We start from the raw sequence: 25,946 nt of genomic DNA on the forward strand, positions 1-25,946 counted from the left end.
CTGCTAGGGGGGAGCTTTGGGGTCAAGAGGAGTATGTCGTAAAATTTTTGCTGTCTTTACATCAGGCAGGGAAATCGGTAGTTACGGCCCAGAGGCATCGGGCCGCCATTTCCTTTATGGCAAGGGCTCATGGGATCCAGGACCCGACAGCGTCTTTCGTTGTGCAGAAAGCGCTACGTGGGTGGCAACGCCTTGAGGGTCGCAGAGTAGATGAAAGGCACCCGATAGGTCTGGAAAGGTTGGCCCTGTTATTTTCCGTACTCCCTGCGACATGTTCATCCCAGTATGAAACAGTGTTATTCCGGGCCGCTTTTGCATTAGCATTCCATGGGCGATGCGAGTAAGCGAACTGGTGGCAAAGAACAAGCAGGATACGGTGGGGGGACTGTGCCGAGAGCACATTCAGGTAAAGGGGGAGACGATGAGTGTCTCGTTTCTCAGGTCCAAGACTGATCAGGGTGCGATCGGGGACTGCGTAGTCATACATCGGATTCCCGGATCTCCCATGTGCCCTGTTGTTTGCGTAGAGGATTATTTAGCGCAGAGGGCGGCATCATGGGGGGGGACCTTGTTGAGACACGCTGATGCCACCCCACTGACGAGGTTTCAGTTCCAGCGGGTGCTTGCAATGGCAATTTCGGCCGCGGGCTTGAACCCCGGCGAGTTTGGGACCCATTCCTTTCGGATAGGGGCTGCTACAGAGGCTACAGCCAGGGGTCTGAGTGTGGAAAAAGTGAAACAATTGGGGCGTTGGTCCTCGAATTGTTATAAAAGGTATGTGCGGTTGCACATGTTGTGAAGCCGATATCATGTACTCACGCTTCTTGTTTTTGTTTGGTTTACAGTTTCGCAAGCTTACGAGGCGGGGCGGACTGTGCAGTCGACCCGACACCTGGGAACCAGCGGTCAGAGATCACCGGCTGCGGAAAAAGTGGTGTGGGTTGTGGGCCACTCATACGTGAGGCGTGCCGCGGACGTATTCAAAGCAGGTGACATGATTCACATAGCTGGGGAATACGGGTACAGGGTGACCTTCTACGGAAGGGGCGGGCTCTGTATTGACCAGTTTCAATCCTTTTTCGAGGGTTTGTTAGGGCGAACAAGGTCACCGCCATCTATAATCATAGTGCATCTTGGGGGCAATGATTTAGTGACCACTGGTAGACGACTTCTTCTCGAGGCGATACTATCCACAGTAAGTTGGTTAGCGAGAAGGGTTCCAGGGTGCACAATTGCATGGTCCCATATGATTCCACGTAAGGTGTGGCGGGGGGCGAATTCGGTGTCTGCTATAAATCATTCGGTGAAGAAAGTGAATAACAAATTGGGTAGACTGTTCCGTTCAAGTGCATTGCATTCTATTCCTCATGGTTGTATCAAGGGAGACAGTATGTATCTAGAGGATGGGGTCCATTTGTCCCGGGTGGGGAATGCGTTACTCATAGGAGACCTCGTAGCCTGGCTAAAGTGTTTACAGCATGACCTTTAGGTAGGAGTTTTGTGGGGGGTCCGGATAGCCGGTCAACTATCCGGCCTGTGGCGGTAAGGTCATGATCGGTGAGCAGTAATTGGACGATCCCTATGGGGGGGCGTCACCCATTACGGATGGGAGCGCCCGGGGGGAGGTGGCCATTGGCCCCTCAACGGGGAGGCGGTCCCTTCTAAGGATGGGACGCCGAAAGGAAAGGGAAGGCGGTCAAGGCCCCTCCCTGGATAGGAGGGGCTACGGGCCCCTCCTGGGAATTTCCCGGGGCCAGGACATCTGCGACGGCAGATGTGGTAAGTTGTGTGGGGTGGGGAGGGGGGTCTACGCTACCTTCTAGACACCTCACACGAGTCCTCGGACGACCATAAAATGGCGTCGAGTTAATTGGGGCCCCCGTCAAGACAAGGGAAATTGGTATGTGCACATGAGGTACAGCCCTCTGTGCGGTCGCCCCTCGCAAGTGAGGGGGTATTTCTGGTTTAGGGATCTGACACCGGTTACGACCTTGCCGTTGGCCCTTAACGTTAGGATGTACAATTTCAAGTTAAAAATGTATTGGTAGGATGTTAGTTTCGGCTAGGAGAACCTTTGTATTAGAAATATGTTAAGGTTAGCCAAAACATCGTAATGTGGAAATGAAATTGTACATGATATGAAACCGTTATTTTAATGTTTTTAATTTTGTTTCATATTTTAATAAATACGGCCGGGAGGGTAACTCCCTCCCGCCTTCCAAAAGTTCAGAACTGTTTCCGGTTTCCCATCCTTGGGGATTGTGTTGAGAGGGGGTGGCGGGTATCTCAGCCATATGGAAAGGGGCGACCACTCGGTCCCCCCGAACGTATGGTGGAGTACCCCGATCCCCCCTGGAAGCCATCTTGGGCGGGAGGCGAGTCTCGGCTGGTATGCCCGAAGCGGCGTAGCCGGGGCGCGCTTTTTCCCGCCCTAGAGTGGGTTGTCCTAGACACTGAAGCCGCCAGCCACGCCCCCGGAGGCGGGCGGAGGCGGGTTTACGCCCGCCCAAAGAAGGATAAAAGGAGCAACAAGCCAAAGAAGCATCCTCTTGTTCCTGTGCTCTGAAGCTGCACCTCCCCGCTGCACGTGAGCTCGAGACGGAACGAAGAGCCATTTTTTACCCACCCACCAGCCCCTGGAGACAGCAAGCGGTTTTGAAATAAAGTTTTGATGTGCTAACTCTATTTTCTTACAGGTTGTTGTGATTAAAGTAGTGATTCAGTATGCAATAAAGTGGATAATTCCTTACAGTATATTTTATCGAATAAAGTATTTGCACCAGTGTTGATCAGTGATGTTTCAATAGTCATACTTTGAGCATCTGTTGTCTTTTAGTTTTAGTATTTCTAGTTTAATGTCGTATTTATTTCGGTCGGGCGGTAAGGTCATGATCGGTGAGCAGTAATTGGAAGATCCCTATGGGGGGGGCGTCACCCATTACGGATGGGAGCGCCCGGGGGGAGGTGGCCATTGGCCCCTCAACGGGGAGGCGGTCCCTTCTAAGGATGGGACGCCGAAAGGAAAGGGAAGGCGGTCAAGGCCCCTCCCTGGATAGGAGGGGCTACGGGCCCCTCCTGGGAATTTCCCGGGGCCAGGACATCTGCGACAGCAGATGTGGTAAGTTGTGTGGGGTGGGGAGGGGGGTCTACGCTACCTTCTAGACACCTCACACGAGTCCTCGGACGACCATAAAATGGCGTCGAGTTAATTGGGGCCCCCGTCAAGACAAGGGAAATTGGTATGTACAGCCCTCTGTGCGGTCGCCCCTCGCAAGTGAGGGAGTATTTCTGGTTTAGGGATCTGACACCGGTTACGACCTTGCCGTTGGCCCTTAACGTTAGGATGTACAATTTCAAGTTAAAAATGTATTGGTAGGATGTTAGTTTCGGCTAGGAGAACCTTTGTATTAGAAATATGTTAAGGTTAGCCAAAACATCGTAATGTGGAAATGAAAGTGTACATGATATGAAAACGTTATTTTAATGTTTTTAATTTTGTTTCATATTTTAATAAATACGGCCGGGAGGGTAACTCCCTCCCGCCTTCCAAAAGTTCAGAACTGTTTCTGGTTTCCCATCCTTGGGGATTGTGTTGAGAGGGGGTGGCGGGTATCTCAGCCATATAGTGTGCGATTCCTATTACTGCGTTCAATCTTCCAATGAATACTTACAGAACTGGATTCAAAACAGTTTCAAAGATGCAAAAGGTGGCACAATCAAGCTTAAGTTGCTTTGGGAACAAGTAGTTCAGTTACGACAAGAACTACCAAAAACTCATGTGATACATACACTGAGTCATCAACGTGATGGCGTTCAAGTTGCACGGAATTCATTGACTGATGAAGCCGAGAAGGCAGCTGTGCAAACGGCTTCCATAGCTGCAATCACTCGTTCAAAAATGAAAATAGACGGCAAAGTAATGCAAGCTGTCAATGCTTTAGGCAAAGACAGTGGTAAGACATTACCAAACGGCTTTCCACTCAAATACTCATACATAACTGATACAAATAATGTTACGTTTGCGTGAATCCCTGGAGTGGGGTATAGCGTAATTCCCAACATGGAACATAGATTAGGACTAATTTTAGCAGCACATGAAGCGCTCGCTTCTGCACACAAAGGTGTTCCGCCACAGTATCATTATTAAAACAGCGATACTGGTGGCCGTGCATGAGGAAACAGACCCGAAACTATGTTTTGGAATGTGAAATCTGCGAAAAGGTGAAAGTCTCTACAGTGAAAAGTCCTGCGCAGTCACCCCTGTTAATTTCAGATAAACCATTAGCTTGTGTTTACCTGGACCACTGCGGTCCAGGTAACTACAAATATATCATGGTCACAGTGGCTTCGTGTTCAAGATTCATTTGGATGTGGCCTAAGCGCTCCGCTGACGCTCGAACTGTATGAAAGATTGGCGAGTCTTTATCGGCACATACGCAGTCGGCACGCTACATTCTGACCAGGGGCCTGCGTTTAGCTGAAAAGCTTACAAGAAAGCCATGGCCAATCTGGGTGTTGCATTGCGGTATTCTAGTCCATTCCATCCGGAGGGAAAGTCGGTAGTGGAGAGAAAAAATTAGACGTAAAGCAATCTATAACAGTTAGGGTATTAGGCTCGGGTGACGGATGGGTCAAACATCTAATAAGTGTCCAACATAGTCTTAACAATCTGCTAAGAAGTTCTCCAGGGGGCATCATTCCATATTAAATCCTTTTTGGAACTAGAATGATTGTTCAAGACCTCGATCGTCACACTTCAGTGGCAGAACAAAAACCCTTTGATATCAAAGATCGTTTGGCTGTTTTGCAGGACTTGAATAAGAAAAGACCAAAGCAGTGTGTTACTGAACCCAACGACCACTGAAGAGAAACCACCCATCCCAGCAAGGCCTTTCTGGATTCCAAAGATTGGTGGTCTAGTCAGAGAAAAGATCGCTGACAAAAAGGAATTTGGGCCTTCTTACAGACAACCAGTACCTTTCCTAGCAATCCACGATCAAGAACAGTAATACTGCCGCCCCTTGCTGGTAAAAAGGAGAACAGGTTTGTGTCCATTGACCTGGTCAAACCACATCATGTTGCTGATCATATGTGGTAGGCCAAGTGGACTCCAAAGATGTAGCATTCGCCCTAATCTGGCTAAAAGACAACTCAATGATGGCTCTGTTGTGCACTTCAGCCGAAGAAGCCTTCATGTCTTACTGCTGCCATTTTGGTACCCGTAACAATATGCGTAAGGGCAAGCCTCCAAGATCATAGCTCAAGATGGTGGAGTCTGAGCTCTCATACCACCTGAGGGAAATAAAGTGAAATTAATGAAATCAAATGAAAAAGGTTTTATAAAGTGCAGCTACTACCCAAAGGTGTCTAGGCGCTAGCTCATGGAGCAAATGATCAAAGTAGCTGACCCGTAAGATCAGATATTGAATAGCCAAGTTTTTTATGCTTTTCTAAAAGCCAGCAATTGGGTATCCCTTTTTAAATCCAAAGGCAGAGAGTTCTACAGTCTGGTGGTACTTAATATAAAATTTCTGCCGCCCAAGTCGGCTTTTTAAACCTAGCAACAGCAAGGTTGTAAGCAGAAGTAGACTTCAGCGTCAGAGCTGGAACAAACCATTGGAAATTGCATTTCAATAAGCTTGAACCTGTACTGTGTTTCGCTTTAAAGACAATGCAAAGAGCCTTAAAGTTGATGTGTTTTTTCACTGGAAGACAGTTAAGTTGTCTAAGCGCAACAGCAGCAGATTTGTGCTTGTGGATACTAAACAGCAAGTGAGCAGCAGCTTTGTACACAATCTGAGCGCAGAAAATTGCTGAGAAACCCAAGGATTGAATCATTTGTGCTGGAGGGGCGACATAGATATTAAAAAGGGTCAGTCTCAGCGATGAGCCCTGGAGAACACCATAAGGGAGTGTAAAAGTGGACGGTTTAAAATCGGCTAATGCAACAAATTATTTGCGATCCATCAAGAATGACTTGAGCGATGCCAGCGCTCTCCCCTTTATGCCTATTGCATCAAGACAATCCATCAGTTGTGTATGAGTAATGGCATCAAACGCTGCAGAAAGATCAAACATCACCAAATATTTCCCCCTGCACCAACTGTCTGCCTAACCTGTTCTGATGCTGTAATCAGAGCCAGTTATGTGCTGTGATGTTTCCTAAACCCATACTGAGTAGGGTCAAGATATCCAAGCTTCTCACTGCTGCGGGGATTCTGCTCATGCACAGAACTATGCACAGGAAACCAGAACCTTAGTGAATTGTGGTGTACCAAAAACCAAAAAACTCACCTTGGTACCCAGAACCCCTATCCGACTAGCATCAGTGTGTCATTAGCTCTTCGCCCTATAGCGAAGGTACCAATAATTAGACAACCCAGAACAAGCAACTTAGGGTTCTCTCAGGAATGGTGGGAGTCAAGAACACTCTTTTGTTTTTATTCTCATTCAAGTACACAATGTGAGTAATAAGAGACACATAAAAGTTTAAAATGTTTTTTTAATGATGTGCTCTAAGATGCAGTATTTTGGCTAACATAAGCAGGCATATGATTAGAAATAGAAAATCAGCATTGTTACAATTCCATAAAACACAAAGTGAGAAATCATGTTACAATGATAGTGGAAACAGGTCGTATAGTACCTTGAGAACTACCCTCCTCTACTAGGAACTATCTTTTATAATAATAGAAGGTCTCTTAGGCTTAAATGGGGAACCCCATACCTCCAAGATCAGCAGAAGTGAATCACATCATAGGATCAGCAAAGCTCTCTGTCTCTGCAAAGTTTTTTCTCCTAGTGCCCAAATCATGCATGCAGTGCAATATTAAAGGCAATAGAATTTCAGTTGGTTGCAGCTGTGTGCATGTTGTGTCTAGAGCGTGGGATGATCTACCTGAATAACTGTATACGTTGTTATTATGACCTTGAAGACTTCTGCACTCAGTGCACAGACTAAGGTTGTGGTCTAAGTATGTGAAAAATAGACTGTTCTCATGCGAAGAGAATCAAGCAGTTTACCTTACAACAACAGTTACATGCAGTGTTGTGTGCAAAAGCTGCAAAGTGGCAAAATGGCATTTAAACTTCTGAGACGCTTATGCTAACATGGCAATGTGTGCAAGCAAAACCCTGTCTTCACTATACCCTCCCCTGATCGGACTACGAAGCGGTGAGCACTGGAGAACACCATAAGGGAATGTAAAGGTGAACGGTTTAAAATCGGCTATTGCAACAAATTGTTCGTGATCCATCAAGAATGCCTTGTGCAATGCCAGCTCTCTCCCCTTGATGCCTATCACATCAAGACAATCCATCAATTGTTTATGATTAATGGCATCAAACACTGCAGAAAGATCAAACATCACCAAACATTTCCCCCTGCACCGACTATCTGCCTAACCTGTTCTGATGCTGTAATTAAAGCCAGTTCTGTGCAGTTGTGTTTCGTAAACCCATACTGAGTAGGGCCAAAATATCCAAGCTTCTCACTGTTGCAGGGATTCGGCTCATGCACAGAACTATGCACAGGAAATCAGGACCTCAGTGAATAGTGGTGTACCAAAAAACTCACCTCAGTAACCAGAACCCCTATCCGACTAGCATCAGTGTCTCATTAGCTCTCCGTCCTATAGCGAAGCTACCAATGATCAGACAACCCAGAACAAGCGACTAAGGGTACTCTCTGGAATGGTGGGAATCAAGAACACTCTCTCATTTTTATTCTCATACCAGTCCACATCGTGAGTAATCAGAGACACAGAAAAGTTTCAAATGTTTTTTTTTAACAACGTGCTCTAAGATGCAGTATTTTGGCTAACATAAGCCGGCATATGATTAGAAATAAAACAATCAGCATTGTTACAATTCCATAAAACACAAAGGGAGTAATCATGTTACAATGATAGTGGAAACCGGTTGTTTAGTACATTGTGAACCAACCTCCCCTGTTAGGAACTAGGGGGCATATTACCAACAACTAGCGATAATTTTTGTCTCTAACTTGTTTAGAGACAAAAATTATCGCCGCACATCGGCGATTTTTATCGCAGATAAACCTTGCTATTAACAAGGTTTATCGCAAATGCGATAAAAAACGGCCGAAATGCATGAATATCGCTGAAAAGTCAGCGATATTCATGCATTACCGAGGTAATGCTCTTAGCCATGTTATCCACCTCCCATTGGATAACATGGCTAAGAACTGCTCAGGGCAGGTGTCAGCTTTTGGAGATATTCCCGCTTAGCGCGAATATCTCCAAAAGTTGGTAATAGGAGATAGCGATGTTAGCGACTGTTTTCAGTCTCTAACATCTTGGCACGCCCACTTTGCATCTCATTAGTGATAAATATCACTGACATGCAAAGTGGGGCCCAAGATGGTCGCTATCTCCTACTAGCTGTCGCTAACTGGTGTTAGCGACAGCTTGGTAATAGGGGGATAATTTTATCTCCGCTTCTTGGCTTTTAAAGCCAAAAAAGTGGAGATAAACCCCCTTGATAATATGCCCCTAGGTTTTATAATAATAATAGGTCTCTTAGGCTTAAATGGGGAACCCCATACCTCCAAGATCAGAAGAAGTGAATCACATCACAAAATCAGCAAAGCTCTCTGTCCCTGGAAAGATTATTCTCCAAAACCCCAAATCATGCATGCAGTGCAATATTGAAGGCACTAGAATTTCAATTGGTTGCAGCTGTGTGCATGTTGTGTCTAGAGCATGGGCCGATCAACCTGAATAACTGCATACATTGTTATTATGACCTTGAAGACTTCTGCACTCAAAGTAGAGACTAAGGTCGTGGTGTAAGTCTAGGGATGTGAAAAACAGATTGTTCTCATGCAAAGAGAATCAAGCAGTTTAACTTGAAGTTGGAGGTAATTAGCGATTCTTTAAGCCTAAAGTGCACTTTATTTTGTGCTACTTACATTGCATTTAAGGAATCGCAATTACCGATTCCTTAAATGCAAGTGCAAAATAAGGAATTGCTAATTTTTTGATTCTTTATTTTGCTAGTAGGTTTAAACTCACCCACATTGATCTCAGCCAAATAGCGATCGGTATTTGGCCACCTACATCTGGCCCTAAATGATCTATTGAACTATGAACCTTTTGCTCAAAGGCACTGGCAGCCACAATTGGGTCATTGTTAAAAGACGGGAATTTCTCTGTTATAGATCTTTCAAGGGCTTCTGCAGTAATCGTGTTCCAAGTACAAAACCGTTTGTGGTTAACTTCCTGTCCACTATTAGGTTGTGACAGCTGTGAACATAACTGCTTTATGGTCAGACCACACCAGCAGGAGAGCAGTTAGTATCTGGAAGGAGTCATTATTTGAGAATACCCCATCCAGCAGGTGAGCTGCTGAATATTTATCACCTGTTACATGTTGGGTGTATCCTATGCTTTCCATGATATCTATAAGATGGGCAGCATCCCTATCCTGCGAGTCGTCTAAGTCAAGATTATAGTCACCTAAGACTGGAAAGTTGGACAACTGAGAGATGACATTCAACAACTGACTCAAAGTATGTAAAAATGATGCCCTGGGTAGCCCACCTCGGTAGCCCACCCGGAAGTGCAGACCCAAGGTGGACTACCCATAAGATGATTCTATTTTAAATGTGCTGTCCAAAAGAACTACACCATTAGAGAAATAGAGAGCCAGTATTTGTACCAGGACTACGTCTAAGTACCTCTGGTGGATGAGGATGGTTTTGGGAGAGCACAGGAGTGAAGACCACGGACCAGGCAAAGTCATCTGCACAGAAACATTGAATAAATGGCATCTGCTTTATGATTGCTGACCCATCGCACCTCAGTGGATCAGACAGGTATCCCCAAAGAACCTTGTCAACTTGCTTATACTATAACATTAGATATGAGACCAGGAAAGCACTTACAAAATATCTTCCAAAAAAGAAAACTTAACAGTAGTGGGAGTAAGACTTTCTTCACTCCATGTACCGATAAGACAACAAGGGCATCTCAGAAAGAAGCATTAAGGAATTTGCAATGCACTTCAAGGCTCGGACGATATGTAAATTATGCAAACGTAACTTGTTTAGTTTCAGAAATTTGGGGTTACACTTGAGAAGTGAAAATAGGCAAAAAATAATAGTGCAAGAGTGCAGGAACAGCATAAACAACAAGAACACAAGTAGCTGTCAATTGTGTTTTTCTTGTTATTTTGGTGTTTTGTTTTTTTTGCATGAAAGGGACAAAAATGGACACAAGGATGCACTTCAGATCAGATATTACAGGTACAATGCCTCAAACAGTGGCGCATTTAAATGCAAAATTGGGGAGTATATTCAGTAATCTGTGAGACCACTCTCTGCACATCCTGTTTTCTGCAGCCCTCATAAGCACAGTGCAAGTTGTGAACATTTTACAGCTTACACCTTGTTATGGCTTTTGCCTACCCTTACTGGTGACAATTAGTCCATCCTTTGCAATCACAAAAACAGTTGCACAGTATTTGTGTACAGGGCCGAGACAGAAAAAAAGGTCCAGACACTAAATTAAAGGTGGCCCTATTAGTGATTCAGACAGCTAAAAAATGTGAACCACGTTTTTTTTGATTTTGTTGATTTTATTTCAGTCGCAAAAACATCTCATCTCTTTCTCTAACACTGCCCGGCATGATAGCGCACCCACTATTGCATCCTCACACCACAAGCCTAGAGCCAATTTGCATTTTACACCTCAAAATAATCATGCCAGACAAAATTAGATCCAACTTTAGTTGAGCCAGTCCAACTCTCTGCCCCCACTTATGCCACTAGAATCTTGTGATCACCCCATCCAGCTTACTGAAGAGAGATATGAATATTGTGGGCAACAACTTTAGGGATTCACACACAATGGGGCTAACATCGCCTTCAATACGTTTACTCAAACATCTCAAAATAAGTTTCAGATACCCCGTCCTTTGCAAGCACTTACGGGCAAATTTACACGCTCCACTTTTGCGTCACTTTTCTAATGTTAAAAGTAACGCAAAAGTGGCGCAAGGGGCTTGTAAATCTTCCCCTTAGATCTTCCATATCACGGTATTGCATACTGATCTCTCCTGCTCCCAAGTGTGAACCCCAAATAAATTGAAAGACCCTCCTGCTCTGTCAAATTAATAGTTTCCTTGTGCTTTGCCATATATCAATTTTTCATTGTCATGATTTTGGTTTTAATTTATCTCTCGGGAAATGCTGATGAATTATGTTTGACTGACACAGGGTCAATATCTCAGTGTTAGATTGATAATTATGTTGCTTGCATGTGAGATGACAGCCCCATGTTTTGTTTCCTGCTAGGCTTCATGGGTACTGGTGGCCCTGGGGTGGATCTTTGTTCCTGTTTATATCGCATCAGGAGCAGTGACTTTGCCGGAGTACCTGAGGAAACGCTTTGGAGGACAGAGGATCCGGATATACATGTCCATCATGTCACTCATCCTCTACATATTCACCAAGATATCTGTATGTATACTTTAATGAGCTAGCACTAGCTGAGTAAATCATACGGATTCAGCTTTGGAATGTTTGAATAGTGAATTAGGTGTAAATGAGTTTTGTGGTATAGGAATTTGTTCTTTGTACTTCAAATGTATTTTACACAACTCGCCATACCTTATCAAACCCATACATGGTGGCCATCTTGGGTGTCTCAAGCATTCGGCTACAAACTGCACCAAAAGGCATCAAGTAAACCACTGATGCATAGGGCAGGGGTGAACAAATTTAGTTTGTCTTGCAGCACATGAATCCTTGTGCAGGCCCTGAATTTAGGAGCAGAAAGTGGGATAATTAGTTTTTGATAAATGGAAGGCTCTATCTTTCATATAAATGAAGATACAAAAATACAAAATAAGTCAACCATTTGTTATTTGAGTCTCTTGCATAGTTGGTTACCTTTTACTGTTTCCCACAGCATCTAAAAAACTATGGGTCAATTCACGGAGCCATTTGGGTGTGTAAAGCTAGCTGTAATAATTAGCTGAATTTACAAGTGAAAGGGATGGCCCCAGAAATCCATTTACTCAGAACCAATATTACCCCATATATGTTTAAGGGATTAATCACTTTCCCTGATGTGAAGAGGAAGAAAACATCTCTAAAATTGGTGGGTTGGAAATGGAAAGGGTTTCTCCAAGGGGAAAATATTATACTTCTAGATAAAAACGTTGTTAATAAAATGTGGCTTTATTTAGAGACAAAATCTTTTCAGCATTCCCATGTAAAAAATGAAGAATTAGGCATAGAAATATCCCCGGGATCCACAGGCAAAAAAAGGAATTTACAAACGTTTTACTGAAGTACACTTGTGTCTTGTGCATTGATACCCTCATGGGTGATTAGCATGCTGTACAAATAAACATAACATTACATGCAGCTGACATACCTTTCCAGGCGTACTTCAAAAAGTTTTGTGATTTTTTTAAAATTGATGAAACTATCCATTCTATGGTGTAACTTTGTTGGTGTATGACTTTCTAAAGACTCAGGACTCGAGCTAATTCCCCAATTGTCTCTGCTGAACCGAATAATGTCATATTAACATTTGTAAAGGAACAAAGGTCCCTCACAACATAAAATAGGAACTGTATTTATCACAGAAATACAATGATGGTTATGTTTATATAAATCCAAATGGATATTGTAATTTATTTTTGAAAAGTACTCAAAACCATAAAAGTGAAACAGCTTTTAATGAGGAATTGATGTACCAATATCATGCATTGCACACAGTGGCTGAATTACAATCAATGGTTAGGCCACAGACATGAAAAATAGCACCATTGCACAAATTACAAATATAGGGATAAATAGGTCTGTCCTAAGTTGCTGCGGTCGATGATGTTTTGATCCCTAACATAATAATAGGATAATCATCAGGACACAACAAATGATGCTTGAGAAGAATGCCTACATTACATGGAGTAAATCAGTGTCTCACGATGTCTATGCGGGGTATCCAATCAAAGATCAAAATTTTTTTTTTATCATATGCCATGCCAGGGGGAACGAGGAAGAAGATGATGTTAGCAACCCCTAAAATCAGGGAGCCAGATCAGGATCAGAATGAGGGAAATTGTGGTAAATTTACAAATAGAAAGTTCAATCGGGCAAACAATATGTGAGGTGAACTAAGAAAGTCGCTGTATCACTGTCCCACTTTTGTGGTTTTGTACACTTTTCAAGATTTGGATTTATACAAGCATAGATATCATTATATGTTTGTGTTAATTATGGTTCGTATTTCATGTTGTGAGGGCCTTTTGCTTCTTTGTTAATACTTGCACGCCAGGCCCCCTCCAGGCCGCCTGGGTTCCCATGTTTCTGTAACATATAGGAGCATATGTATAAGCCCCTATCGCCACCACAACATCACTTTTAACAATGTATTGGTGGCGATAGGGGCTGCCCCTTACATATAAGGCAGCGTTAAGCCACTTAACGTGGATAAACGCTGCCTTGTACTTTAAGCCCCCTTTCACGCTAAGGTTAGTGCGAAAAGGGGCGTGCAGTGGGTGTTGTGGTGGGCGTTCCACCGCAACACCCATTGTATTCGACGCTGCCCCCTATGCACAAGTGTGGCGTACATAGGAGACAGCGCGAAACCTAAGACCAGGAAAACCCCGGTCTTAAGTTGGTGAAACGAGGGGAAGGGCATTATTTCTCCTCGTTTTTGCTTTTTCCATGTGCGCTGCCATGTGCACCACACATGGAAAAAGCAAAATGCCATGGTTGGTTTATGTGCAGGAAAGTGTCTCATTCTGTACATAAATAAACCTTTAAAAAATGCCATTTTGTCACTTTCATGTGTGCTACATGAAGTAGCATTTTAGGATTGTTTATGTGCAGGACGTGATTTTTCTCTGCACATGGTACAAACAAAGGGTTTGAGGTGCTAAAATCACCATCTTCCCTGCTAGCCTGGACTGATACTGCCCGTGCTGACTTCCAATTAGAGGTGACACATTTAATAGTGATAAAAATAAGAAGATCAAAAAGTTTACAATGGGACTCCAATAAGGTAGAAGATTATATATGAGATTTGCAAATAAGCATGCTATAAGTGAGGACCTTAAATATAGGAAGTATTTTAACAATAATATCCCAAACATTCCTCCAGAATTTAAATTTTACTGCACACTCAAAAAGAGCATGCCTTAAAATGCCCTCATATTGTTTGCAATGCCAAAAAAGTGGGGAATGAACAAATTGAGCCTTAAATAATTTTCCTCAGTCATTTGTATATTCTGAGTTTGCTATTAAAGTTGCATTTGTGTAGTAATCTTTTTTTTATAAGGGCAAGCAATCCCGACCACTGCATAACATTTTAAATTCTGACTGTATGATGAAAAGAAACTCATGCACCCTGTAACACTCATTTCCTATTTATTGATTTACACACTTTTATGAATCATTGCCTTTGTATAATATATGTGTATGTGTGTGTGTGTGTGTGTGTGTGTGTGTGTGTATGTGTGTGATGTAAAACTCTCAGAAACCCTATAAAAGTGAGGGTAATGCTGCAAAAAAACTTCAAAGAATGTATGAGAGGGTCTCTGAAGAGATAAAGGGCTCCATTGGTAGTTGGTAGTGAGGAAATCAATGGAAAAGAAGGCAATTATGGGTGTGTCAATGCAGATTGCAGCACCAGGCACCTTCAGCAAATATGGTGGCCCAGAATTGAATGAAGTAAATATAAATAACAAAGCCGAATTTATAATTTAAAACGCTCTGTAAATTTAAAGAAATTTGAAACTGGAGCCTTAAAGTTAAGTTCATATCCTTAGCTCGACTCGCGGAAACAGCACAACTACTTCAAACAGTAGTGTGGATGATTAATAGCCTCAATTGAAAGCACTAGCATTTTTTGACAAAAAGAGGATGCATTATTGGGTAGTGGTACCTACCCAAATAACAGATATTGAATCCCAGTGTTTGAAGTGTGAGGGGGAACACAACAGAGCATCAGGACTGAGAAGATTCATAATGCACCAGTGGCGATAACACCTTGGCCCAGGCTCTACATCATTAATCAGAAAAATAGTCAGATTTGATTAATTCCTGAGGCTATTAATACCAGCAGGAGTTGTGTCCAAATGTTCACAATCCCTAAGGCAATGCACCCAGCAGTTGTCGTGTGAAGTTCATACAATCAATAATGCTCTGCACACCAGCAGTAGTCATGTAAAGTTCGTACAATCCCTAAAGATCTTCACACCAGCAGTGGTCATGTGAAAATGTTCACAAACCCGAAGGCACTGCACCCCTACAGCTGTACACATCAGAAATAGACATGTGAAGTTTGCACAGTTCACTAAGACTGTGCTCACCAGAAGAAGTTGTGTGAAGTTTAAACAATTTCCTCTGGTTGTTCACAACAGCAGTAGTCCTGTATAAATGTGCATGGTCCCTAAGTTGTTTTTATCATTAATAGTTTTGCAACAGTTTTAGTAAGTTAGCTGTGGTGAGCTCATGATGGATCATGCATATCATATGCTAGGTACAATTTGCCCATCTTTACCGAGAAGCAATACTACCATATTTTCTTTGCAATGTGGCAATAGTAGCTAATGGTGTTTTGTTACACTGGCTAGCCCATAGACTAATAATCCTGCACCTTCTCTACAGTAGCTCCAAGGCATCTCACTATTACTATTACAAAAGAAGTGGAAGCTCTTTACTAATGGTGTGCAATACTTTGATAATATGTTTTGGCATAATTACATGAAATTCTACAGTAACTACGGAAAAGGCAAACCCAGCATTCTGCTCCATTCTGGACATAAAGGTGCATTTTGTATGCTTAAAATGCATGTTGCGAAATGAGTTCTGCCCAATTAGTTTAGCCAGATCTTTTGCCTTTTGATCACACGGTTTTGGAATTTTTACTGTGGGTGTGTCTCACTACTTGTGACTCACCCACCGTAACCATATGTTAAACGAATTGCACATGCCTAATGCCAGAGTCCACCTTTCAAGATAAGGACTCTGCGATGCAGCTAGCGAAAGGGGGACTTGGCTGATTACACATGTGTGCACGTGCATGTGTGCACATGTGTGTGGCTGCCCATGTGAGACTACGATTTTGTGCAGCCCGGTAAAGTTGCACAGAGGGGGAACTCTGCAGGGTTCGTTATTGACATAGTCCCAAGCAGATATACGTAATAATAATAATAATAATAATAATAATAAAGGGATCTTATCATGCGCGAACTTAGCCCAATGGGCATCAAGGCGCCTAATTCCAAATCCAGCTCATAACAAAAGAACTCTGCAGCTCAACCTGTATAGGCTCTAAAGAAACACCATGTTTTTAGGGCCTTTTTGAACAGCGCCAGAGAAGATAGCGTCTTAATCTCCGTCGGCAGGATGTTCCAAAGCTGTGGAGCAACGACGGAGAAGGCCCTAGCTCCCCATCTGGTGAGCTTGAAGCGGGGGACGGCAAGTTGGAGTTGTCCAGAAGAGCGTAAACACCTTGGAGGGTGATAGCGGGTAAGCAGGGAGCTGTTAGCGCCTTTAGGTCCATCCTCGAGAGCTCTGTAGGTCAGACACAGAATTTTAAAATGAATTCTGTGCTGGATAGGCAGCCAGTGAAGGTCTCTCCTCGCAGCAGTAGCAGAGGAAGACCTGGGAAGATCCAGGACAAAACGTGCAGCAGCGTTCTGCACTACTTGCAGTCGATGTATAAGGCCCGTACATCTTATGGGTCATTCAGATTTTTCATATTTCTCTGACTAAACTCAGGATTACAGTCCAGGCCTTTTGTCACCTTGCTGCGCAAATGTAATTACTCTGCTCACCAGCAGTGGGATCAAAGTTCTCCCCACACAAATGAAGTAATTTACGGTGCTTCCCTCAGCTCCTGAACAGGAAGCGGAGGGGAAAAATCTGTTGGCCCGATTCACAGAATGAATTTAAGACTCAATCCTAAACTTTACTACTATTTTGGTATTCACAGAATGCACTTACTACTTTTGGCATTCACAGAATGCACTTACTACTTTTGGTATTCACAGAAGTTAGGATTTTGTCTTAAGACAAACTTAAGACAGACTAAAGACAAAATCCTAACTTAAGTCTGTCTTAAGTTTGTCTTAAGTCTGTCTTAAGTTTGTCTTAAGACAAAATCCTAACTTCTGTGAATACCAAAAGTAGTAAGTTCATTCTGTGAATACCAAAATAGTAGTACATTTAGGATTGAGTCTTAAGTTCATTCTGTGAATCTGGCCCTGTATCTTTTATTTACCTGTCACACTGTACCAGGTCGGTGGACAGCACAGATCCACAGAACAAAGGAGGAAGCCCAGACTACTGGATCCAACACAGTAGGGGGCTCCTCTTTAAAGTGTTGGTGGGAAAGACCCTGGCAGTGAGCAAAGCTGAAGCTCCCAGAGGAGATGTGACTCGTGACTTTTGGTTGGCACTGTCTTGTACTATCCCAACATACTGTGCTGCAGGGTTGGGACAGGGGTGGAGGGGCGATGTGACAACCTAGGTTTGGCCAAGGCTGCCAGACATCTGTAATCTTCCAATCCCATTTAAATACTCTTGCATGATGGGAGATCATTTTAATTTACTGGAACTAGACAGCTACAACAGACATGGGCAACTGGAAGGACAAGCTCCCTAATGCCCGAATGGACTAAGGATTCTGCCCACTCTTGACCCCAGGACCAGAAAGCCTCTCTGAAGGCCAGTGAGGATTCCCCCCCTGCACCTTCTGAAGAACAGTTGGGTGAAGACATGGCCTACACTGCTCCCCAAAGATGCCCTACAAGATGGCTATGAGGAAATAGGTTCTCTGGAGGGCACAGCAGAGAAAGACTGGAGCAAGAAGCCAGCGAGACTAGCTCTCTGTAGAGTGCATCCCTTTAGAGGCAAGGAAGCACACAGGAACTGCTCTTGTTCGAGCACAGGATGATCAAATCTGGCCCAACGGAGCTTGAAATATGGGCATCAAACAATTTGACCTTTGAACCCCTGTTTGAGAAAAGAGCACGTGTGCTGTATTTTCTTAAATTTCGCCTGTGGTGGGGTCTCCGTGCAAGATTAATTTATTGTGAAGACCCAGAGGAGGCTTGCGTGGAGTTGCCTCTCACATGTTTAATTGCCAATGGGGCCCCATCTCTGCTGGGCTGCTTCTCCTGGTTAAGTGGCCCAGCGAGTGGGAGGGAGAGTCCCCAGGATTTTGATGGTGGCAGCAGGCGAAGGTGAGCAGGACTGCATTGCTTCTGCCTGCAGAGAGCTGAAGAGCCGATGGGACAGCCTGAGTGGGTTTCTCACGCTGCCCCAACCTGAAAAAAGACTTGCGGTGTCCTGGGTGGGACCGGGGCACCCCATTTAAACAAGAACAATAAAACAAAATGAAAAAAGGAAAAACATGCAGGCACCCACATACAGGAGGAGCCCCGTTGTTCAAAGATTCACTGCTCTATGGCTATTAGAGTTCTATAATGGTTCAGGGAGTCTTATTTGCATATTTGTCTTGCCTTGCGGTGACCCTAGGAGGGCAGGGGCACCACCAATGGATTCAGGAAGTGTTGTGGGTGGTCTGTAGAAGTTGCAGCAGCCACCAGAAGTAACTTTTGAAAACTGACCGCATGTTTGTGGAGTCAAGGAAATTATGACCCACCAAGGTTGAAATTGTGTACTCTCATTGTTGAAGCTGTTGTTCTTCTGCTGAAAGTGTAGTGCAGGTTAAGGGCTCATTCTATAGTTGCATTTTATGTGGTATGTCTGGTATAACAAGATACTGGCATATATTATGATTGTTTTTAGTGCTTCGTTAACTATTTATGCAACTGTAATTGGTAATGTTGAAATGCTTTATTGACATTGAAGTGTGGCTCACTGGTTAGAGGAGGCAGACCTGGAAGCAGAGGTCAACCCCGGACCAGGGTTCAATTCCCGGCTCGGTGGGGTCTTGAGTCCTAAAATGTCCATGGACTCGACAATTCTCGCTCCGGTGCCTTCTCGATTCACGGGTTCACACTCTGCGACTCTGGGCAATAGCTTGCTTAATCTCCACAACGGCCCCTCGCGGCGGGATGCCTGGCTTTCACCTTGCGGATACCCTGCTGGGGCTATCTCACAGGGGAATACCAGGACGGGTTCCCTAAGCAAGCGCTTAGAAACTGCTCGGTGATTTGCGCTATATAAATTCCTGTACATTTACATTTACAATAATAACTGCAATAATTCATGGTTATTATGGATTATAGTGAAATGATGGTGAGTTTAACGCGTGGATTAATTGTCCTTAATGTGATGCACCATCAACAAAGCCAAAAGACTTACTTTGTATTATTGATCTGGTGATTTCTGACAAAGCTAATAGGGTTGCCTCATATGTTGTTTTGGTGAGTCCTTGACAAAGCCAATAAGCTTACTTCTTTTTCAGCAATACACACCTATTTTGTGATGTTCTATCAATCAATCAATACAAAAGAAATGGCCTTATTCGATTTAATATGTAAATCATAAAAGCACAGTTTATAACAAATAGTAACATACATTTGCACACAAGTAAACATATAAGAATAAAATGATTCATAAAGATTTTCAATCACATTTAAAAACCAGGACTCATATTCCACGTTGTTTTCCTTGAGTTATTAACATATTTTAAGTATGTAACCACGGAAGTTGTAAACATTTAATTTTCTAAAAATTGTAACACCAAAAATGCTAAGCGATATTGTCTCAAGCCCAAAGTTTCAATCTTTTTCTTGGGATAGAATAAAACTTACAAAATAAGAGGATGTGCATCGTAGATTGTTGTGATAAGTCATTGCATGGGCAAGCATCCAGGTTTTTGAACCAGCCACTTATGACCGGGACACTTGTAAGTCTATAAAAAAGACCCCAGGCAGAAACGAGTGAGCAACATCCTATCATATCTCCCAGATACATACACATGGTAGGGCTGAAGACTGTGACATCATGACATCAACAACTGACTTTCCAAGGCAGTAGGTTTAACAATTTCTTGTGAAATTCTAATTGACTGCAAATTAGCTAAACAGTCAACTTTTAATGTGTTTCTCGAGATTGATAAAATACTATCCGGCCTCCCAAAATATTCAGGGTGACCAATATCACTCATGAATTTTCTGATGTAGTTTAGCCAGGGTATAGAAGGTACCCTGTGAAGCTTTAAATAGTTGCTAATGATGTCCCGATTAAAACTGATTTGTATTGTTTCCCATGTCTCTTGTGCCATAACAGAATTGGCTCCATTTTAATCAAATCCTAAATATACAAAATCCTAAGCTCAGAGTGACAAATAAAAGTAGCGGTGCTGTTGGGGACCGCCAATAAGCATCTTGTGAATGTGTTCTCCATTAGTTGTAGGGGGTGTGCATCCATGTGTTCCCAAATGCCTGCTCCATACATAGCTGTAGTGATACACTTGGCTTTGTAAATTTGTATTAATTCCGGCACTGTTCTTCTGCCTAATATTCTTGCAAAGTTGACCAGAGAACCGTTAGCTCAAGTGAATAGCAATTTCCTGGCTAACACTGCAAAAGACCAGGCCTCCCCCTATAGTCAAAGTGGATGCCCAAATACGGAAATCTATTGATGCATTCCACCTTAGTATTGTTAATTATTATTATTATTATTATTCTGAGTTTTGTATAGCGCCTGGTTACCAATAGGCATCCCAGCGCTTATCAGAACATAACACTACTAAAAGAATGCAGGGATTAAGCGGAGAACAAAAAGGTTTTTAAAAGTTTACGGAACCTGAGAAGGTTGGCTTCCAAGCGCAGTGGTAGGGGCAATGAGTTCCACAAGAAGGCCACATTTATTGAAAACCTTCTGCCACCAGTTCTTGCCTTTTTCACCCTGCCAACCTGAAGGAGATGTTGGTGGTCAGAGCGAAGAGAGCGAGAGGCCTTGTAGGGCTGGACCATCTCCTCCAGAATAGGTGGACCTACCCCGTGCAGAACTTTGTGGGCGATGCAGAGTGACTTGAATTTCACCCTGTCCCTCACAGGGAGCCAGTGCAGTGCCCTCAACGCTGGGCGGGCAGATTGACGCCTAGGGAGACCCGTCAAAAGCCTGGCAGCCGCGTTCTGCACTTGCTGCAGTCGGTTCAGGGTAGATTCGGGTGCGCCCAGGAATAACGCATTGCTGAAATCCAGCCGCGAGATGATAAGTCCCTGGATGAGAAGCCTACGAGTGGCCACTGGGAGCAAGGGCAGAATCTTCTGGGCTGAACGGAGCAGGCCAAAGCACACGCCAGCAGTCTTTTTGGCGTGGGTTTTAAACGATAGGTCCTGTTCCAGCCATACCCCCAGGCTCTTGATCTCCTGCTTGGGGGGAGGCATCGGTCCCAGACAGTCTGGCCAGCTGCTGGGGGACAAAGATGGAGAGGAGTTCCCCAGCAGCATCAGTTCCGTTTTGGAGCCATTTAACTTTAGGGCTGAGCTGCACATCCACGTGTAGATCTTTTCAAGACACGTGTGTAGCCGGTCGGGATGGTGCGCCGACTGAGAGAGGCCTACCACCAGCTGAGTATCATCAGCGTAACTGATGATTTTAATACCCAGCGGCCGTACCACACTCTCCAGGGGGGCCATGTAAACGTTGAATAAGGTAGGGCTCAATGAAGAGCCCTGTGGCACACCACACTGGAGAGGGGTAGAGGATGATTTTTCCTGGCCTTCCCACACCTCAAATGTACGACCTTCCAGGAAGGAGGCGAACCATTTGAGGGCCAAACCCGTGACCCCCACCCCCGACAGCCGTTGGAGAAGCACCTGATGGTCCACGGTGTCAAAAGCAGCGCTGAGGTCCAGGAGGATCACTGCCACTTAATAAAGATATCACAACATTTAGCACTATTCTTGCCACATTTTATCATATAAGTTTTAGAAATTTTCACTTCAAGCCCCCTAGATTGCATGAACGTGGCAAAACTGATTAAAACTCTCTTCAACCCTAATTGAGTATGGTCCAATATAATCGCATCATCTGGCCTAAAGTAATGGGGAATAGGGTGCTTAATATTAAAGGGGAGGTCCTGGCATTGATCGATTAAAACCTAGCCAAGGCCATTGATATATAAAGTAAAAAGAAAGGGGGTCAGCACGCAACCTTGTCTCACTCCTTTTCTGATTGGGAATTTAGCTCTACATTCGCCCCAATTTCCGCATCGGACCCTTGCATTTGCATCTTTATAAAGCTGCCTAATGTTGTTTATAAGGGGTCGATCCAACCACATTTCTGTGAGCATGTTCCAAATCGAACGCGTAGCTGAGGTCCACAAAACAAAAGAATTGCCTTCCTTGCTTAGCCTGCGTATATTTACCTATCATGAGGCTTAGCTTTAACCCCTGTTCTATTGACCCTAAGCCCTGGCGGAAGCTATATTGTAGAATAGAGATAATACCTGTATCTTCCATCCAAGTCTGTAATCTATTTAAAATAACATGCCCCGTCACTTTGAGAAAAGAGTCCAATAGGGAAATCAGGCGGTAACATGTAGGCTTATTGCGATCCCCCTTTTTGAACATCGGGACCAGGATCAAATCAGACCAAGATGGAATTAAACCCTGATGACAGCAAGCTGTTAAAACAAAAGTTAGTAGTGGGCCCCAAAGCAGGAGGTTTGATTTATACACGTCTACAAGGACTCCATCCAGGCCGGAAGCTTTTCCCCCTGCACTAGCATTTATGGCACTTGTAACTTCGTCTAAAGATGAAATGTAAATTCAATGGGAATGTATTAAAAAGTTTGGTTTCTAAAATAGGTTCAGATTCTACTGGGCGCAGAGCCTAGATGGATCATTATATAAAGTAGGAAAATGGTGCACCCATGTGTCCTCGCTAATTGCTATTTCAATTGCTGGTAAATCTCTAGGAGCTAGGAAAGGCGCAATAACGGCCTTCCAAAAGCTGATATTGTCTCTAAGTAACGATGCTTCGTGCAGGGGCCCCCACTAATAAACTCTTAGTGTCTCCTTGCATTCTTTTAGAATAGGCAATGAACTCTGCTCCACGAGCGGAAGTTGCAGAGATTTGGTAACTATGCATTTCATTGAAAAACAGAATTCATGCAACAATTCCAACTACCGTACGATTAAAAAAGCAGACAACCAATTCACAAAAGTGAACTTTGAAAAATACCAGGAAATAAGAGAGTTGATGATTTTGTGGTCACCCCTAACCTAGGGGGAGGGCAAGCAGATGCATTGAACACAAAGATCAAATCATGCTGAACGATTTGGTGGCGGTCCCATCCTCCTGGGACCATCCCAAGCAAAGTTATGGGCAACAATACAATGTCAAACAAAGGCCCAGCAAAGCAATTTTGGGCAAGATTCTAGAGTTTAATGAATATTATAGTATTAGCTCTCAGCTGAGCCAGAAAGCCTGCCCCTTAAGGAATGTTTTGATAGTGGATACTATAATATTCACTGCACTCTAAAATATCGTCCCATTATGCATTGCAGGGCCTTTGGTTGGGGCTGCATTTTTGCCCATAACTGTGCTTGGAGTGGTCCAAGGAGGATGAGACCACCTCGGAATCATTTCAGCATGATGTGCTCTTTGGGTCTGATTCACAAAATGAACTTAAATCCTAAACTTACTACTATTTTGGTATTTACAGAATGCACTTACTACTTTTGGCATTCACAGAAGTTAGGATTTTGTCTTACGTTTGTCTTAAGACAAACTTAAGACAGGCTTAAGACAAAATCCTAACTTCTGTGAATACCAAAAGTAGTAAATCCATTCTGTGAATACCAAAATAGCAGTCAGTTTAGGATTGAGTCTTGAGTTCATTCTGTGAATGCCAAAAGTAGTAAATCCATTCTGTGAATACCAAAATAGTAGTAAGTTTAGGATTGAGTCTTAAGTTCATTCTGTGAATCGGGCCCATTGTGTTAAGTGCATCTGCTTTGTTCTCTCCCTAGGTTAGGGAGGACCCCAAAATGATCACCTCTCTCACTGCTTGCTATATTTTCATTTTCACGGTTGTGAGATAATTATATACATTTTAGCATGTAACGATACAATTATTTATTGTTTAACTAAAGGCACTGTTTGCTATTTTTTCAAGAGATGACTATATGTATTTTAGTATGTAAGGATAGGTATTTGTTGTTTAACTAAAGGTATGTGTGAATTCTGTTTAATTAATGTTCATATTAATAATATGCATAACACAGAGTTAATGCAAAAACTCTGGAGTAAGTTACTACACCCACAACCCTTTGTTAAAACAACCTTACATGCTAATAAGCATGTAAACAATTCACAAAAGTGAGTTTTGAAAAATATCAGGCAATGAGGGAGGTGATCAATTTGGGATCCTCCCTAACCTAGGGGGAGGACCAAGCAGGTGCTTTGAACACAAAGAGCATATCATGCTCAATGATTGTGGTGGCCCCATCCTTCTCGGACCACCCCAAGCAAAGTTATGGGCAAGAATACAATGGCAAACAAAGGCCCAGCAAAGCATTATGGGGTGAGATTCTAGATTGCAGTAAATATTATAGTATTAGCTCTCAGCTGGGCCTGGAGAGCCTGCCCCTTGAGGAATGGTTTGATATTGTATACTATAATATTCACTGCACTCTAGAAACTCGTCCCATAATGGTTTGCAGGGCTTTTGGTTGGGATTGTATTTTTCCTTATAACTGTGCTTGGGGTGGTTCTAGGCGGATGGGACCACCACCAATCGTTCAGAAGGATGTGCTCTTTGTGTTCAATGCATCTACTTGGTTCCCTCCCTAGGTTAGTGAGGACACCAAAATCATCACCTCTCTCACTACTTGCTGTATATTAATTTTCACTTTTGTGAAATGACTATATGTATTTTTGCATGTAATGATAGAGTTACTTGTTGTTTTATTAAGGGTATATGAGGTTTCTGTTGTATTAATTGGGGATAGACGGAACAGAGTTGCAGAGCATAATGGGACAGAGTTGCGGAGCCGAGATCACGGAGTTTTGATCAATTCTGCAGATTTTCGCGCACTGGTACACTGCCAACTACTTCCACCCTTACTTCTAGCTTGATTTATTTCCAGCTGATTTCGATCCTGCTTGTACAGCAGTTTCAAAAAGATTTATATGGGCTTTAGTGCATATGGGGTCAAACCCCTCCTGCTTCTTGTGCTGTCTCTTCTTGAATTGCACAGTTAGACACTGAAATAATAGAAAAAAGTTCAAGACCTCCAAGTAAGAATCAGACTCATTAGGGCAAACTAAAAAGGCCTGATTACATTTGGTTATTAATAGTTTAATAAACTCAGTCAGATCAACTTTAGGCCAGCTCAAGGAGTACCCGTTAATTGTATTGAGGACAGTATTAAATGCATCTTGCCCCTTACTTAACACACAGCTGGGTAAGTGAAAATAATGCTCATTAGCGTTTGAATGGATGTCGAAATGTATCACCCTACTTGAGTGTCTATTTGAGAGCAGATGGAACCACACCCTCTGCACTTATATGTACACCTAAAGGGAACTATTGGGGTACATAATTCATTAGCGAACCCCAGGTCAAATTGAAACAAGAGTAAATTCAATAAGTTCCCAGATGTTGTGTGTGGAAAATTAGCGTGTTCAGCACCTTTTTCATGGGCTAAACCGGTACTAAAAGTACTTTGCGACACTTGTGGTAAGGATCCAGCCCAAAAGTGACTTATGCAGTGCTTTCCATGCTGCGGGACCATGGCATCCTTTTGTGGCATCCTACGCCCCTCCCCTACTCAAGGACAGTGCGAAAAGTGCTTTGTAACAGTTGTGGCTAAGGGTCTGGCCCAAAAGTGACTTGTGCAGTGCTTTCTGTGCTGCGGGACCTCCGGCGTCCATTTGGGGCGTCCTATTCCTCTCCACCACTCAGTGATCAGGCGATAAGTGCTATACGGCAGTTGTGGCCAAGGGTCCAGCCCGTGAGTGACTTGTGCAG

At 43.4% G+C, this 25,946-nt stretch overlaps 1 protein-coding gene across 1 annotated transcript in view; it reads left to right on the forward strand.

The window, feature by feature from the left end:
• Positions 1–25,946, forward strand: part of LOC147747155 (sodium/glucose cotransporter 4-like) — a 447,273-nt gene that overhangs the window by 139,524 nt on the left and 281,803 nt on the right. Inside the window, exon 4 of the mRNA XM_086952401.1 lies at positions 11,318–11,482. Within this exon, the coding sequence (XP_086808527.1) occupies positions 11,318–11,482 (165 nt within the window). The remainder of the gene's footprint in view (positions 1–11,317; positions 11,483–25,946) is intronic.

This window comes from Lissotriton vulgaris, chromosome 1_1 (genome assembly GCF_964263255.1).
Source record: "Lissotriton vulgaris chromosome 1_1, aLisVul1.2, whole genome shotgun sequence".
Classification (NCBI taxonomy): Eukaryota; Metazoa; Chordata; class Amphibia; order Caudata; family Salamandridae; genus Lissotriton; species Lissotriton vulgaris.